At 57.1% G+C, this 14832-nt stretch overlaps 2 protein-coding genes across 11 annotated transcripts; both read right to left on the bottom strand.

Moving 5' to 3' along the window:
* Window positions 1–1522: 1522 nt before the first annotated feature.
* ARHGEF25 (Rho guanine nucleotide exchange factor 25) lies at window positions 1523–8618 on the bottom strand (the record flags this gene model as incomplete). Of its 5 annotated transcripts, none has more annotated exons than XM_079935953.1 (16): window positions 1523–2016; window positions 2418–2533; window positions 2801–2981; window positions 3136–3336; window positions 3523–3600; window positions 3774–3824; window positions 4015–4107; window positions 4205–4294; window positions 4414–4483; window positions 4673–4776; window positions 4966–5032; window positions 5203–5276; window positions 5357–5452; window positions 5589–5803; window positions 8086–8200; window positions 8492–8618. In XM_079935953.1, the coding sequence occupies 16 exons, from the start codon at window positions 8588–8590 to the stop codon at window positions 1906–1908; spliced, it is 1761 nt and encodes a 586-aa protein (XP_079792079.1). In that variant the 3' UTR covers window positions 1523–1905. The 5 variants fall into 5 exon arrangements, with proteins under 5 accessions (XP_079792079.1, XP_079792077.1, XP_079792078.1 ...); XM_079935951.1 differs by having other exon boundaries at window positions 2322–2533; XM_079935952.1 differs by lacking the exon at window positions 3523–3600 and having other exon boundaries at window positions 2322–2533.
* Window positions 8619–9018: 400 nt separating this feature from the next.
* DTX3 (deltex E3 ubiquitin ligase 3) lies at window positions 9019–14307 on the bottom strand. 6 transcript variants are annotated; one of them, XM_079936575.1, is made up of 5 exons: window positions 13919–14307; window positions 12245–12321; window positions 11149–11897; window positions 10040–10257; window positions 9019–9720 (listed from the first exon to the last, which is right to left on the bottom strand). In XM_079936575.1, coding segments are annotated over exons 2-5 (1044 nt in total). In that variant the 5' UTR covers window positions 12246–12321; window positions 13919–14307; the 3' UTR covers window positions 9019–9644. The 6 variants fall into 6 exon arrangements, with proteins under 6 accessions (XP_079792701.1, XP_079792700.1, XP_079792697.1 ...); XM_079936574.1 differs by lacking the exon at window positions 13919–14307 and adding an exon at window positions 12512–13437 and having other exon boundaries at window positions 11149–11878; XM_079936571.1 differs by lacking the exon at window positions 9019–9720 and adding an exon at window positions 12512–12576 and having other exon boundaries at window positions 9744–10257; window positions 11149–11878; window positions 13919–13937.
* Window positions 14308–14832: the final 525 nt, after the last annotated feature.

Consider the following 14832-nt stretch of genomic DNA (forward strand, 5'->3'; position numbering starts at 1 on the left):
CTAGGTCTTTTGACTCCCGCCTTCTCGCTCCCGGTTCCTTTCCGCATCTGCACCTTGGGCGAAGACAGACGCTGACTCCTCTAGGGTTACTGGTCATTCCCAGGGCCGCTGCATTGCCCACAAGAAAGTTCAGCGGCGTTCCAACTTCCCTTCCCCGCCCCCCCCCAGACCCAAATCCTCATGGGGCACAGCTTGTCCCCAGAAAGTGTAAGGGGCTCCATTGGCCTCAGCTGTTTCACAAACTATCTAGATGGGAAGCAGCTGCTATTGGATACGGATGGATAGAGAACCGCCCTGCCACACACACACCTCTGCTGGGAGTGGCTGGGCCTAAATTCCCAGTTCAGGGCCTCAGGGGGAACACTGAACAGACAGGGAACTTTGATTTTATTTCTCAGAAGCCAAAAACACTGAAGCACTGTTTATTACGTTCCAGTGCTATTCACAAAGTAGGCACTCAACAACACGTATGTGGTTAAATTAAGTACAAAAGGGTCACCCACCCACCTCATGTACCCCTGTGGTCCCTAAAGAGATTCAAAGGTTCTGAGCTCCAGAATTCTGTTATTTGCCCCATCCCCTCCTCCATGCACACGAATCCTTAGCAGCCCTCCCCAGTCCCTGACCCCAAAGCCCTGGGGGTGGGGTACAGTGAGGGTGGGTCTCCCCTCTTCAATTCCTCCTATTGTTCCCCAGAAGTCTTATCTGGGCTGTACGTCCTGTCCCCTTCACCTTAGAGGTCCCTCCCCCCATTGTGGCCAGAGAGACCTCAGGCCCACAGGGAGACTCCAGCTCTTCCTCACCCTCCCACCCCAGCAGTCTATTGTCTGCTGAGGAAGCTCAAGTACACGTGACTGGGCCCAGGGGACGGATGGACACAGTGGACACACCGATGCCCAAGGACCCAGGACAGGGCATCTGGACACGGATCTCTGCACGTTTGGCTCTCTGTCCCAGGGGCTGTCCCAGAAGTTGGGAGAGGTGAAGACCCCTTTGGGCTCTCCGCTCTTGGGTCTGTGGCTTGAAGAAGAATCCCTTCCTGCTCAGTATGGATATGCCTTACAACCTCCCAGACAGCAAAAGTAAGGACACCCAGAGCCAGAAGGGGACACAGCACCCCAGCATCCTCTCACCTCCCCATGTTCCCTGAGCTGAACATGGTGGCCCCAGAAAGAAAGGTACATTGGGCATTCGGAGCTTTAGAATCTGGGTGTTGGGGGGAATGGTGGGAAGTCACCCCACAGCGGGCTTTCCAGTGGGGTCTAGAACAGAGACCAGAGGGGAGGGAAAGAGGGACTGGGCAAAGGGGAGGATACGTCAAGGTTCTAGGGTTTTCCAGTAGCCCTAAGCTCCAGGTCTAGACTGAGAGTTGCTGCAACCGCAGGTGAGGGACAAAGATAATGACATCTTTTATCTTACATCCCACACCCTTCTCCTTTCACCAGGCCCCTCCTCAAGTGACTGATCTGAGGGGCCAGCTGATCTCTTCCATACCCCTTTACCCCACTTACCCCTACTTCAGCTTCCCCTTCCCTCTGCCAAGACAGCAGCTTTAGTGATATAACAAAACCTTTATTCTCAAAAAACAGAAAAAACAAAATCAAAAACAAAACCAATAGTTTCTGTCTGGCCCTTGCCCCAGCCCTCCTACCCACCCACATTTCCTCCTTTTGGGGGGGACCTGTGATGCATGCATAGGGGTGGGGGCTGAAGGAACCTATGTTTCTTGGGCAGAAAGAAGTCTTTCTGAGTCTAGGTTCCCTCCTGCAAGTTGACACTCCCAGCCTCGCCCACCCTCCAGATACACCAAGAGGGAGGAATTCTGGGGCGCTGCCAGAGGATTGCCCTGAAGTTCCTGGGGGAACGGAGTGGCTGAGTCAGCACCACCCCCATGGCCTTCACCAGTTACAGCTCATCTTCATCCAGCTTGGCAAGTCTGGCTTGGCAGGGGGGGGCGTTTGGAATTGGTGGAACTGGAGGAGAGTCATGAGGAGCTTGGGGGATGTCACTGGAGGCCTGAAGAGAGACTCAAGTCAGAGGATCACAAAAGTTCAGGAATCCACCCTCACTCCTCTCTTGTCAGTGTAAGCCCTAGTCAAGCCACCCCCTCTTGCCAGACATCTTAGATTATCTGAGACCATCAGCTTCTCTCAGGGTTAAACTGGAGTGGGGGAGGGCAAGAGATGGGAAGTAGGAAGGGGCAGACAAAAGGAAGGTGGTGGAAGAAAGGAATGATACAGGGGAAGGAGGTTTGGGGATCCTGGAACAAGAGAGGACCTCCCCATTCTGCCCTTACAACCAGGGAATTCCATTCCTCATACCTGTGTGTCCAGGGACAGGGGGACTCTGGCCACCTGCCCTTTGGGAAACAGCAGCAGGGAGGGAAGAGAGCCATTGATGGGTGTGTGTGTGCTGACCTGGGCCCGATCTCCAGGCCGAATTCTCCCGGGGCTCCCCACCCCAGGACCTCCTGGCCGTCCCAGGCTGTTTGTCTGGCTCTCCCGTCTCTGGTACTCAATGGGTGACTGCAGTGCTGGGGCAAACAAAGGGACAGAAGGAGGGTTACAGCAGAGACACGCCCTTTCCCAGGGGCTCTGCTCTCAAGGACTGTCGGCCAATGTAAGTCGCTTGAGGCTTTAGGGGATTCTGAGTTACTAAATCTTGAGCTAGTTGTGGAAAAGTGAGGATGAGGGATGGGGAGAAGCTGGGGTGAGGGCAGGGACTAGAGATTGGGCGGTGAGGGATTCAGGAGATCCAAGGACCAAGGGAGGATGTCGGGGAGGGAGGGTGAGAGCTTCACCATTGAGAAAGTCCCGCTGGCTTTCCAGGATCTGAGCCACTTGCTTGATCCAGGCCTGACTGACCGCAGGGTCTGCAGTTTGCAGGACATAGCGCTGGATCCCACCCTCTGGCCCTCTGGAGGTCAGTGCAAAGCGGCAAGGGTCGCCTTGGAGGTTCCCCTCCAGTCCCAGGCAGCTCACCTGGATTGGCAAATAAGAGGTAGCCCCCCAATTCTTCAGGCCCTCTCTGGTTCCTGTCCCCTCCAACAAATCCAAAGAGGATGTGAGGGGCCACTGTCCTCTCAGAGGCCTCCCCTATCCCAGTCAGACCTCTCCCTTGGGACACCCTCCCCACCTTGATGCTGCTTTTGTACACATATCCAGGCTGCGTTCCACCTCTCACTCCTCCTCCCAGGGCCTCGCTGAAGATGATGATTTGCTCAAAGAGGAAGACACGTCTCTCTCGACCCCGAGAAGACAGCAGCCCCCCAGCCTCGGGCTCTGTGACCCAGAATGTGTCCTGGCCCAAGAGCTTCCCCTGAGCAGTCAATTTGCCCTGAAACCAAAGGAGAGTGGCCTTTGAGAAAAACAATAAGAGAAAAGGGGCAACTCTCTGCTCCTCCCTCCTTCCCCTGACACTCCCAACCAACCATCTCCTGTCAGCCCCAGGAGAGCACAGTTCCCTGTAAGGATCTCCTGAGTGCTCAGCCTGGGGCAGAAGAGCATTGCTCCATCCCTGTACCTCAAACCCCCGCAGTCTCCCCAGGGTCATCATGTCATTACAGCGCTTGGGTACGAAGCACATGACCTCCACAGCTTGCTGGGACACAAGTGAAAAGAAGAGCACTGTCATCATTGGAAAAGAGGCGTCTTCAGACCACGTCTCTATCGCCAACCAGCCTTCCCCTTCACCACCCGTGGAGCTGGAGGAACCCAGGAGACTAAGAAGATGAGGTGTGCGTGGTGTGTCCTGTGAGATCTGGGAGTACTCACCTCCAGCTCTTCAGTTTCCATCCCAGCTCTACTATAATACTTGAGAAAATCCTAAGACACAGAGAAGAAATGCTCAGGGAGGTTATGAGAACATCCTCAAAAGCCCTCACATCCTCCCCCTGAGGACACAGGTGAGGGCCCCCCCCGAAGTCTGGGTGGGGAGCCTTAGGAACCCTGGGGAGACGAATGAGGAAAGGGCCATCCCAACCAGCCGTGCCCCCAGGGAACAGGTGGCCCCGACCTTGAGCAGCAGCTGGTATTTCATGATCCTCTGCACTGGTTTGATGAGGAGGTCGTTGAGCTGCAGGCGGTGCCCCAGCTGCTGCCGGAGCTCCTGGGGACAGGGACAGATGGGGTGGTTTTGCAGCCTGGAAAGCCTGCTCATGCTGACGATTCTGTCCCCCTTTCCCCAAGGTATCTCAGCCACTGACCTCAAAATAGCTGTCCCCAAATTCTGATACCACATGCTCTGACTTGGGCTTATTCTGACAGTACACCACATACATATGCAGGCGGCGCTCCTAACAGGAGTAAAATTCAAGAAAGAGTAGAGTGAGCGAGGAGAGAGGGCACATCTCCAGAAAGTCCTGACCCACTCCCAAACCCCTCCCCTCCTGGGCCCCACTCTGTCAAGCCTCACATGTTTGATGAATAGCTGAGCCAGCCAATCAGGATCCTTCAAACACCTCTGTAACTCCTGCAGGAAATAGCTGGAGGGGTAGGGAGGGAAAAGGTTGGTCAAATACCCCTACTCCAAGCAACTCAGAGCTGTCTGCCCTGGTAGTGTTCCCCGCGAAGTCTCTCCAAACATTCCTCAGGCAACAGTGGGCCCGTGGGTAGGATACAGAGACCACCAGACATACGCCCCTTCCCCTCGCTCTCAGGGATCCATCACTCACTCTCGATGCCACTCGTAGATTTGCTGGATGTTCCCAAACACAATCCTGTCACGACCTCGAAGATTCTCGGGTACCCCCTGAGCAGCCATGGTGGCCATGTAACCCTGTGGGAAGGTTGGGTGGGAACATGAGTGTGTGGAGCCAGTCCTGGTGGGAACCTCCCCTCCCCAAGAAGTCCAGGATGTAGGGGAGACTGGGAAGGTGGGACAGAGGAGCAACAAGGCATCTCCTAACATTAGCCCTGGGGAGAGGGAAGGGGCTGGGCCAGGGCTGGGAAGGGAAAAGGGAGCTACCTCTACAATCTGCCCCAAGTCGTCCACGTACATTTTCTCTGTCTCTACCAGTTCAGTCAGGACGTACCTGGGAAGAGAACAGGTTTAGCCACTTCCTCCCTCCTGGACTAGAAGCCCCTTCATTACCACAGCCAACCTCAGGGGAAATTCCAGGTCTCAAATCTAAAATGTGAGAGACAATCCTCTGGAAGTTGCGCGACTGCGGGGGTCTGGGATAGAGAGTGTGTGGACACTTACATACTCCTTTCCAGAGCCTTCTTCTGGTCCTCTTCACTCTCAGGGGCTTGGGACAGAGTCTCCTCTTCAGGTGGCTGTAAGGAAGAACATCCCAGAGTAAGCAAATGGATGCCTCTTGGGTGAGGGGAGCCACGCCAGACTCATGTCTTCATACCTGCGTCTTATCCCCAGGGCCCCCCAACAATGTGGTCAGCAGGGTCAGTTCTGGCAGCTCCTCTCCTGTGGCTAAAGCTGGTTCCAGCATCCAGTTCTGGGGGCCAGAGGTCAAGTCTCAAAGGTCAGGGACAGTAGCTGTGTCTCCCCAGTGACCAGTGGCCCCCTCAACCTGCCCTCTCCCAGCACCCTTCATGGATGTCCTACATGCTTCTCTGGTGCTCCCTCCTCACCTCATATGGTCCAGCCTGGCCACCTTCTGCCTCAGTTTCCACACTGAGACAATGTTTAGAATGATCCAACCATCTTCTCAGGCCACTGACTGGCCCTGGGGGTCCCGGGGAACAGGGGCCAGAGCTGAGGCCAGAGCTGGGGCCAGAGGGAGCAGCCAGACCCGAGGCAGCTGAAGCCGAGATACTCCCCTCACTGCCAGCAATGGAATAGGATTCTAAAGGGGTGGGGTAGGGGGAGAAAGGGGGTGATAAATTTTGCTTCAGTTCCAGATTCAGGGTCCCTAGGGAGCTCCGAGAGTCTCTGCTCTGTGATGCTCAGCCCCTCTCCCTCAGGGCTCACTTTCTTGCCATCCTCATTGGAGTTGGCCAGGAGAGAAAATTTCACCAGGACACCCTTGGGAAGAAGGACAGAAAACACCTGGCTCCTTAGGCCTGGAACCCCCAGTTACATGTGGGGGTTCCCCCATATCTGAGCATGGCACCAATATGGGGGTGAGGGCAGCCATCTGGGAAGACACTGGAAGCTGGGGGTGGCCATCTGCTCTCCTACAACCCTCCCCCTTGCAATGGGTACAGACCATTCTCTGAGAAGGGTGGTGGCGGGGGGGGGGGAGAAAAAGAGCTTAAGAGCCCATCTGCCACCCCCAGACCCCTCCTCCACCAAGTGCACTAGTCACTATAAAAAGAAAAGACCTCTGCAGCCCACCTTCCCAGCACATGCACAAACCCAATAGAGGGGGCAAGTGAGGAGAGCTCATCGGTGTTATCCTTGGCCTGGGCTCAGGGACAGCGGAGCTGTGATTTGGGAAAAAGCCCCTGGTAGACCCCCCTCATCCCTCATTCCTCCATCCCCCTGTCCTTCTTCAGATCTGAAGTAGATTCTCAGCAGAAGGATTTCAGGGAAGATGTGGTCTAGGCATAAGGGGATTGTGGATGGGTTTTTCTCACACTCAGTTGAGAGGAGTCCCCTGCCCCTTCCCCAATTTCCTTAACTTTTAACTGTTAGAAATTTGAAGGCAAGAGGGGATCTTAGAGATCATCTATTAGGTCACTTTCCTGGAAAACACAGGTATAGTCTCCAGCCTCTAAATCCCTAGGGCCGGGACAGACACAAGTCCTGAACCCTCAGCCCGCCCCCCACTCAACACTGGGCCCTCGCGACCTTACACTCACCATGTCCCCCCCGGGCGAAGCAGCAGACGCATTTTGCCAGCACTTTTCGGATCACGCGGGGACAGGCACAGCGACCCCCATTTTGCCCCCCCCGCATGGCGCCCGGGCCCCCCCACACCCCCGACCCGGGCAGGCCATGCAGGGGGAACTACGGGGGGCGGGGACGGCGCAGGGCGCACACCCCCCCTCCCTCCTACCCCGCTCCAGGCTGGGGGAGGCGGGGGGAGGGAGGGAATAGGAAGGCGGGGGTCCAGGGGTAGGCGGAAGTCTGGTCTGGAAAAGGGCTGGGGACTCTGTAGAGAGGGCGGCGCGGGGCCGGGCCGCCGAGCTGGGCGGGGAGGGTTTCCGGAACCCAGTCGGTGCGGGGCCCAGGGTCCAGATGTCCAGCGGGAAGGGGAGGGATGGTGGAGGAGGCTGGGCCGGGATGCGGCAGCCGCTCCAGCTGCGTCTCCGGCCTCCCGGATTGGGGGTAGTTCTAGGCCTGGTCAGGGGAGGAGGCGGGGGCCGACTCCCCGAGTCACTGGCGCTGCGCGGGTCCCCGCCGAGCGGCGAGCAGAATAACAGGCCCCGCCGCCGGGTCGCCGCGGGGAGGGGCCTCTGCGGCCCAGCTCCGCCTTCTCCCTCGCTTTCCCCCTTCAGCCAGTGCTGGGTTCCCGCCCCAATTCCCCCTCCGCCAGGCACCACCTCGTACCCACTCCAAGTCCCCAGCGCCTCCGCCCCTCCTCTCTAGCCTGGGCTCCCCAGCCCCGGGTTCCCCCTCCCTCCCGCATCTCCGGCTCCGACTGCGGAGCACTGGCGTGGGGGTTAAGCCCGGCGGCGGGGTCGGCTAGGGTCGCCCCTCGGCCTCTGCGGCGGAGAAGGGCGCGGCGGATGGGGCCTTAGCCTGTGCGAAGAGGTCCTGGGGTTGGGACTGTCTCTAGCCGCGCAGGGGTGGACAAGGTCCCCCAGTAGGGGATGCGTGAATGGGGAGCTCTTTGTGGGGAACACAGCCCGGGTGCCGCCCTCTCGCCGGACCCTTCTTTCCTCCAGGCCCCGGGACTCCAGCTGAGGCTAATCACCAATTAAGGAGAAGTCCTGGAGACTCGGCTGGCGAGGGGCCAGGGGTGGGGCGCGGGGACACTACGCCAGCGGGGGCTCGGGACCCGCTGAGGTGGGGGACACACAGCGGGCTAGAGGGCGAGAAGAAGCGTGGAGGTCTCAGCGTCTATATGGGTCTCATGCAAATTAGATGCGAACCTTTATACTAATACGAGCAGCATATTTTTTAATTTGCCACTTTGCGCAGGATGGCAAACTGTGCCCCACCCCACCCCTAGCTTCTTACCGGGCAGCGGAGCCCAGGCGGGGACCTCGCGTTCGCGCTCCCCTCTCTGATTCCCCTCCGTACAGTTAGATTCTGGCTCGGTCCCCCCCAGCCCTAGGGGGCTTCTCTTCGGGGGCTGCGGGGACAGAGTGATCGTAAGAAACCCGCCCTCCACGGCCAGCCTAGACCTCCCGCTTCCCCTTCTCCCTCCTGTCAAAATCCACTTTGTTATAAAAGGGTCTTCGCCAAGGCTGGGGTGGAGGGAGCAGTTTACCCAAGAACGTGCCTATGATGCTCTTAATGGAACTTTTGGATTCCTGCGACTACCCCGAAGGATTCTTGTTTGCGGGTAAATTGAGTTTGTGGGGTGCAGCCATCCTGAAGCCCCCTAAAGACCCCCGACCCCACCGTGGTCCCCCTTTCTTACCCCCTCCTGCCCGGGTAGGGCGCATGCGCGCAGCATGCCCCCCATGACCCCCAGTATCCGGTCAGTGCGGCCAGGGGCGGGGCGCTCCGGGGGCTTCATGCTGGACCCCTACCCTCCTCCAAGTTTCAGAGCCGAGGGGGCACGGAAGCTGGGGGGCTCTGAGGCCAGCGTGCGTCCGGGGAGTTGCCGCCGCGGAATCCGCCCCCTGCCAGGCTCCGCCCCCACTCCCACCCCAGCCAAACTTTTCAAAAGGGGTAGGGTTGTTCCTTTCTCTGCAACTGTAGTTCAGCAACAAACCCCACTTCATCCTGACTCCGCTGTCGAAGCACGATCCAAGGCTTCGCAGTTTTATCTTGGAGCCCACTAAGTACCTGCCGTTTTCCCAGGCCCTCTGGAGGCAGAGAGCCTGGGGAGGCGCCCAGGGAGTTCCCGATCACCACCCCCTTCTCCCTCTCAGCAGGTCCAGCTTCTCACCCCACCTCCCAACCCCCCACCCCCGGCCCACAGAACAGAACGGGTGTGGCATAGAGAGTTGCATATTTTACTTTATTTTTATTAAATTAAAAGCTACAGTCTGGCGGCGATTCCAGAACAGGGTAAGGAGGCTCCTTCTAGGGGGCAGAGAAGAGTGGGAGAAAGACTGACAAAGACAGAGACACAGGAGAGAAAGGACAAGGTTAAGGGAGAAGGGGTATTGTTTCTGAAGAACATATGTGGCCGGCTCTACGGGGGCTCACAGCAGACTGACCCCCCTCCCCGAGCAGAAATTCAGCAGTGGAGCAGTATGGGGGGGGGATCAAGAGACCCTCTCCTCCCCACCCAGGTCCTTTCTCAGCTTAGTCACTGGAGCACATCACAAACCAGAAAAAGCCAAGGGCAATGGAGGGGGCAGGAAGACTGGGAGTATGTACAGGGGGAGGAGGGGAGCAGAGCCTGGGACATCAGACTCTGCCAGAAGGGAGTGGCTCACACTGCACTGAAGCACTCAGCCTGTGGGGGACTGGGGAAGGGATCGCCCCTCCTTCTCTGAACCCCTTCCCCAGTCAGACAGTCCCCTACTTGAGTGATGAGGGGGACAGAGGGAGAGACAACAGAGGCTCCCACTGGGTCCTACTGAAGGAGAACAGCAGGGGCCTCCCAAAGGGGATGTCCTTCAGTCATCGGTGATGCCCTTGGCTCTCAGCTCCTCTTGCACCCGGGTCAGGTAGGTGGGGTCCGGGTACCCAAACCTGGGAGCAAAGAGAAATGAGGGTCAGGGTTAGCCGTTCAGGCTTACTCATATTACCCCCAGGCTCACCCTCATGCTGGTGCCCCATTCTAGCCCCTCCCCACCTTCCCTGAGATTATCCAAACCCAAGATAACTAAGCCCAACTCTGCTTATTTTTGTAGGTTAAGCTGGGCACATTAGGACCAGGATGACTACAGGAGAAACTGGGACAGGCAATATGGTTGAATAGTTTGGGGGTGGTCCTCTCCAGTTAGGAGGCTCCCAGAGAGAAATGGGGAGAAGGGGTAGAGCCAAGGGAAGGGAAGAAGGCGTTTCGCACAGCTGTGGTCCCCCTGTGCAGCTGGTCTTGTGGTGGATGTCGTTCCAGGTGATGACATTCGGTCTCCCTGTGGTCATGGACGTGCCGATAGTGAAGGTGAGACGCTGGTCAAATGCCTTGCGGAACAGGGTCAGCACCTTGTTGCCCTCAGGGCAGTCCGGGAGGTAGGCCACCCGTGTGGTGCCAGGATACCGAACTCCTGGGTTTGGGTGTTCAGCCTGGGGTGGGGGAGGCAGAGTGGGCAGTGAGCAGCTGGGCATCTTGAGGGTCATCCTGGCCAGCCTTCTGGCCGTACACCCCCAGCTAACGCTGATGGGGCAGCGACAGCCTGCCAGGGAAGGTGCAGCTCTAGGGTCTGGGCAGCAGAAGCCTGTTTCCAGACAAAATCCTCATCATTAAGAGGTCCTTTCTGCTGTCCCGATCCCTCAAGCCTCAATTCAGCAACAAATGAATTCTCAAAAGTAGCTAGGCCTTACTCTCCAGATAACTCAGCAGAAATGTGAAGACTGGGAATAACTGGTCTTTCAGCCTTCCCTTCTCCACCTGAAACACTCCCAATGCATCTTCCACTGTCTAACCTGTTCTATTTTTCTATTACTCTCCTTCAGAGCTTCCTCATCACTCTGCAAACCCGAACTGGACATTACTCTTTGTCAAGCAGGAAGACACCTTTACGTTCTTGACCGCTCCTATTTTAACCTTCCACTGTCATCAAGGTTTTCCCTCTCATAAATCTGGAATGGAGTAACGCTCCCAGCACTGTTAAGGGGGGTCAGACCCTTCCCACCGTGCCTGTCCGCACCTGAGCCACCACGTCCACAGACTCCACCTCTGCCAAGAATAGATGTCAACATCCAAGTTCATCAAAGAAATAGAATTCAATTCCTTTCTCTCATACCTATTTTCACGGGTGCCTTGGGGTCATGGGGATGGAAAAGCTAGGCTTCAAGGGGGCCTCTAGCTCCAGGGCACTTGAGTGGGAAGGCATACCGGGAGACAGCAAGACTGTATCACATCTAACAAACATACTCTCCCTCCCCCAGTTTTCCTAGGTCAGAGAACAAGCGCAGGGAAAACCAAAGGGTAAGGGCAGGCCATAGGCTTCTTACCCCCTGGACACCGGGCGGGAAGACGTACTGGATGACGATGGTGCCGTACTTCTCATAGCTGGGTAGGAGGAGTGTGGCATCCTTAGAGACCAGCATCCGCCCATTCTGGGGCTGGTTGCCCACCAGCTGCCCATAGAAACGGCCACACATGGGGCAGGCCTTTTTCACCTGCAGGGCCCGGGTGATGCAGCCCTCGCAGAATGAGTGCCGGCACTTCTCTAATGTCTTGGCATTCTGGATCTCCCCCAGACAGATGGGGCAGGTGCTCTCCTGCTCTTCTGCCTCCTCCCGAAGGCGGGGGGGAAGAGGAGGGGGCAGGGGAGGAGGAGGGGGGGGCAGCCCCCGTGCCCCTGGGGGCAGGAGTGGGGCTGCTCGGAGAGGGGGCGGGCCTGGGCGGTGCAGCTCAGGGTGCTCCCCCCCACCCCCCAAAGCCAGGCAGCCCATAAGCTCCCCCTGCCTCTGAGCTTTCTTCAGCTCTTTCTCTGCCTCTTTGAGCAGCCCCTTGAGAGCCTTCCGGGCCAGGTAGAGCCCATTGGGAGGGGCTGGGGGAGGGCCCTGAGGGGAAAGCTGGAGGACATAGATGTCAGAAGTCTCGCCGTCTATGAGAATGGACACACGGTGCTCCTCCCGAAGCCGGGCCAGCCGGGCAGGGGTCTCCTTGCTGAGGAAGTCCCACACAGGCTTGGAGACAGTCACTTTGTTCTTGCAGGTGCCTCCACAGGCTGCCATTCTGGACAGGACGAACGACACTGCCCCCAGGGTGAAAAGGACTCAGGGTGGGGGGTCCCCATTTGACAAATATCAGTGCCTCCTACTTCCCGTTCCTTTCCAACCCTATATTATCTCCACTCACTCAGAGGTCAACCCCCACCTCCTCCCCCAAGTTCATGTTCTGTTTCCTCTTATCTTTCAAACTCCAGCACCCACTGAAGAGCAAGAAAGCTTCTATATCTTTATTATCATCCAAGCCGAGCATCAATCTTGGTTCTCCTATACTGCTCCCGAGATCACAGAAACAACCGGCCCCTCCCCCCACATCAGGTGAGAACTGAGTTCTGTAAAAGGAAGGGAGATTTTTGCCCTCCTTTTTGCTCACTTTGATCCTGAAGAGCTTAGAATTGGCATGCAGGCTCTCTCTCTCTGTTCCTGCTCCCTACTTGTAGGTTGTGTGACCTGGTGGGTGGAAAGGGAAAGGAGGGAAAATGAAAAACCCCTTCTCCCATTTCCACAAGCCCCAACCCAGCAGCCCACTTAACAGAGACGGGATCTGGGTGTAAGTTACTGGGAATGGGATTACTTGGAACGTGGAATAGAGGCAACCAATTTAAAGGTGAAAGTTGAGGTTCCCATGAAAGGCAGATACCTGGAAAGCCCATGGACGATGAGAGCAGCAGAAATCCCTCTGTTTCCACACTCAGCTGACCAGGACTGGGGCAGGGGGAGTGGGGGGGGGGGACTGGGTTAGGATGACAAATGTTACCATTTTCCCCAGTCTGCCCAGAAACAAAACCTCCTCTTTCATTTCCTCTCCTTGTCTCTTGCAGAATTCCATCCCCAGCCACTCTCCAAGTTGCTAAAGAAGGAACTTCAGCATGCTAACTTTCCTCTTCCTCAGCTCTGAGGCTCTTAAGAAAGCCTAGGGGCATGGATAAGAGAAGTCTGGAAGGGAAAAGCCCACACAGATAGAGGTCTTTTTTGCCACCTCCCTCAGGTCACAAGGACAAGAATATTTCCTTTGCTCCCCAATTCCTCGCCCTACTCCACATTCCCGAATAATTCAGCCCCTATTGCTAGGGAGCCTTCCTTGAGAGTTAACCCGGTCCCTTCTGCTGGAGTCTGCTTGGAATGCCAACAAAGTGGCAGCAGCCCCTGCAATAAGAAAGTTCTCGCTGTGGCTGTCACCTTTTAAACCCGGCACGTGAAGTCCAAGCCTGCCAGCTACCTAGGCTACATTTAGGGAGGGGTGGGGCTCAGGCAGAGGGATCCGCTGGAGCAGCCTGATGTTTCCCCGGAGTCTTGCCGTGTTCAGCTACAGAGCTATCCCTACAATACCTCCAAATGCAGCCCAAATAGAAAGAAGGGCCATTAGCGTGACCTCAATTCCTTGACTGATCCATAGGGGAGCAGCTCTCCGTTTGTGCCTCCATCATAGTCCCCTCAAGGCCAGATGCAGCTCAAGATTCAGAAAGTGAAATTGGAACCCTAGAGCCTCGGCTCATACTGTCCATCCAGGTGGAACACCCTCTCCCCATCAGAGAGAAGCCAGGACCTAGGTGTCCTTTGCTCCGAGTCCTGATGGCACAGAAAAGGGAGGCGGGGCCACAGTTTATGCTGGGTCCGATTCCTCTGGGGCAACCCAGGCCGGACACGGGGCCAGTCCCTCTCGCCAGACAGAGGCCGCCCACAGGGGCAGCCAGGAAGGGCCAGGGTCCCTGCGGGCATCAACTGAGGCATCTCCACCCCTCCCCCCACGACCTCCTGCAAGACCCGACCCGGAACCACCTCCCACATGGCCCGCTCGGCAGAGCCCCCGCAACCCCACAGCTGGGTGGGGTGGATGTCGGCCCGATCGCGGGCCCCAGAACCCCCGAATGGAGGCCAAGGCTGGAGGGTGACAGAGCATTAGCGGGGCCTGGAAGGGGGCCCCGGCGCCGCGCGCGGGGGAAGGAGGCGGAGGAGGGGGCGCAGGGGGAACCGGAGGGCGCGCGGGGAGGTATGAGCGGGGCCCGGGGGGCGCGCGGCGGGTGTGGGGGGCGCCGGGCTCACCTACCTCTTGTCAGCGCCGCCATTGCCGGTCACATGACTGAGGCTGTTGCTGGGATGACGGTCTGGGCCTTAGCAACCAGGGTGGGGGGGAGACCCCGAGAAGGTGGCGGGGGGCGGGGGGGGAGTTTGCAGGGGGTGCAGACTGAGGGAAAGGGAAGGAAGAAGGATGGCACCCCCCCCGTTCCCCTTCAGAGGTAATAATCACCGTTTGCTTTGACCCCTTCTATCCACAAGCCCCCGCTCTTCTGCCCCAAAACAAAAATGGAGGCGCCGTCCCAATCTTCGGAGGCTTGGGGTGGTATCGTGGAACCGCGGGTGGGAGGTTAAATCTCTTAGAGACGCCACCCTCCTCGCTTCCCCCTCCCGGGAGGGGGGCCCTCTCCCTTTTCTTTCCCAGCCAGCTTCGTGGCAGCTTCTGGGAGGTGGTGGTGGATGGGTGGGTGAGGCGTGTCGCTTAGGTAGATGGGGAAGAGAGGGCAATTTCTCTGTGATCCTTTTTCTAGAAAGGCCTTTGAGGAATATGGAGTAGGAAGAAGAGTAATAGTAAAAAAGCATTCGTTCTAAAAAATAAGTCCAGGACTAAACCATTTCAACCCCCTGCCTCATCGCTTGCCTTTTCCCAGATTGTTACCTTCTGTGACCCCGCAAAACCGGCTCCCAGATGGGTATTGGTAAGTGTCTCTGATTTTTCTCTTTACACAAACAGGGATACTGAGGCTGGTGCAGAATGCGAAGTGAATACATCTTTTTTTTAAATGCCTTGGAGTGATGGTAGTATCAAGTCTATGGTTGAAATAGAGTTAAAAACTCTCAAAGAAAAAAAAAAAAAGCTCTTCTCTCTTCTGCTTCCCACATCAGAGCAATCTCCGCCCCCAGTCCAACTCACTTCCCTGGGGCCACATCAAGCCAGGTTTTTCC

The sequence above is a fragment of the Stenella coeruleoalba genome (assembly GCF_951394435.1).
Source record: "Stenella coeruleoalba genome assembly, chromosome: 11".
Lineage (NCBI taxonomy): Eukaryota > Metazoa > Chordata > Mammalia > Artiodactyla > Delphinidae > Stenella > Stenella coeruleoalba.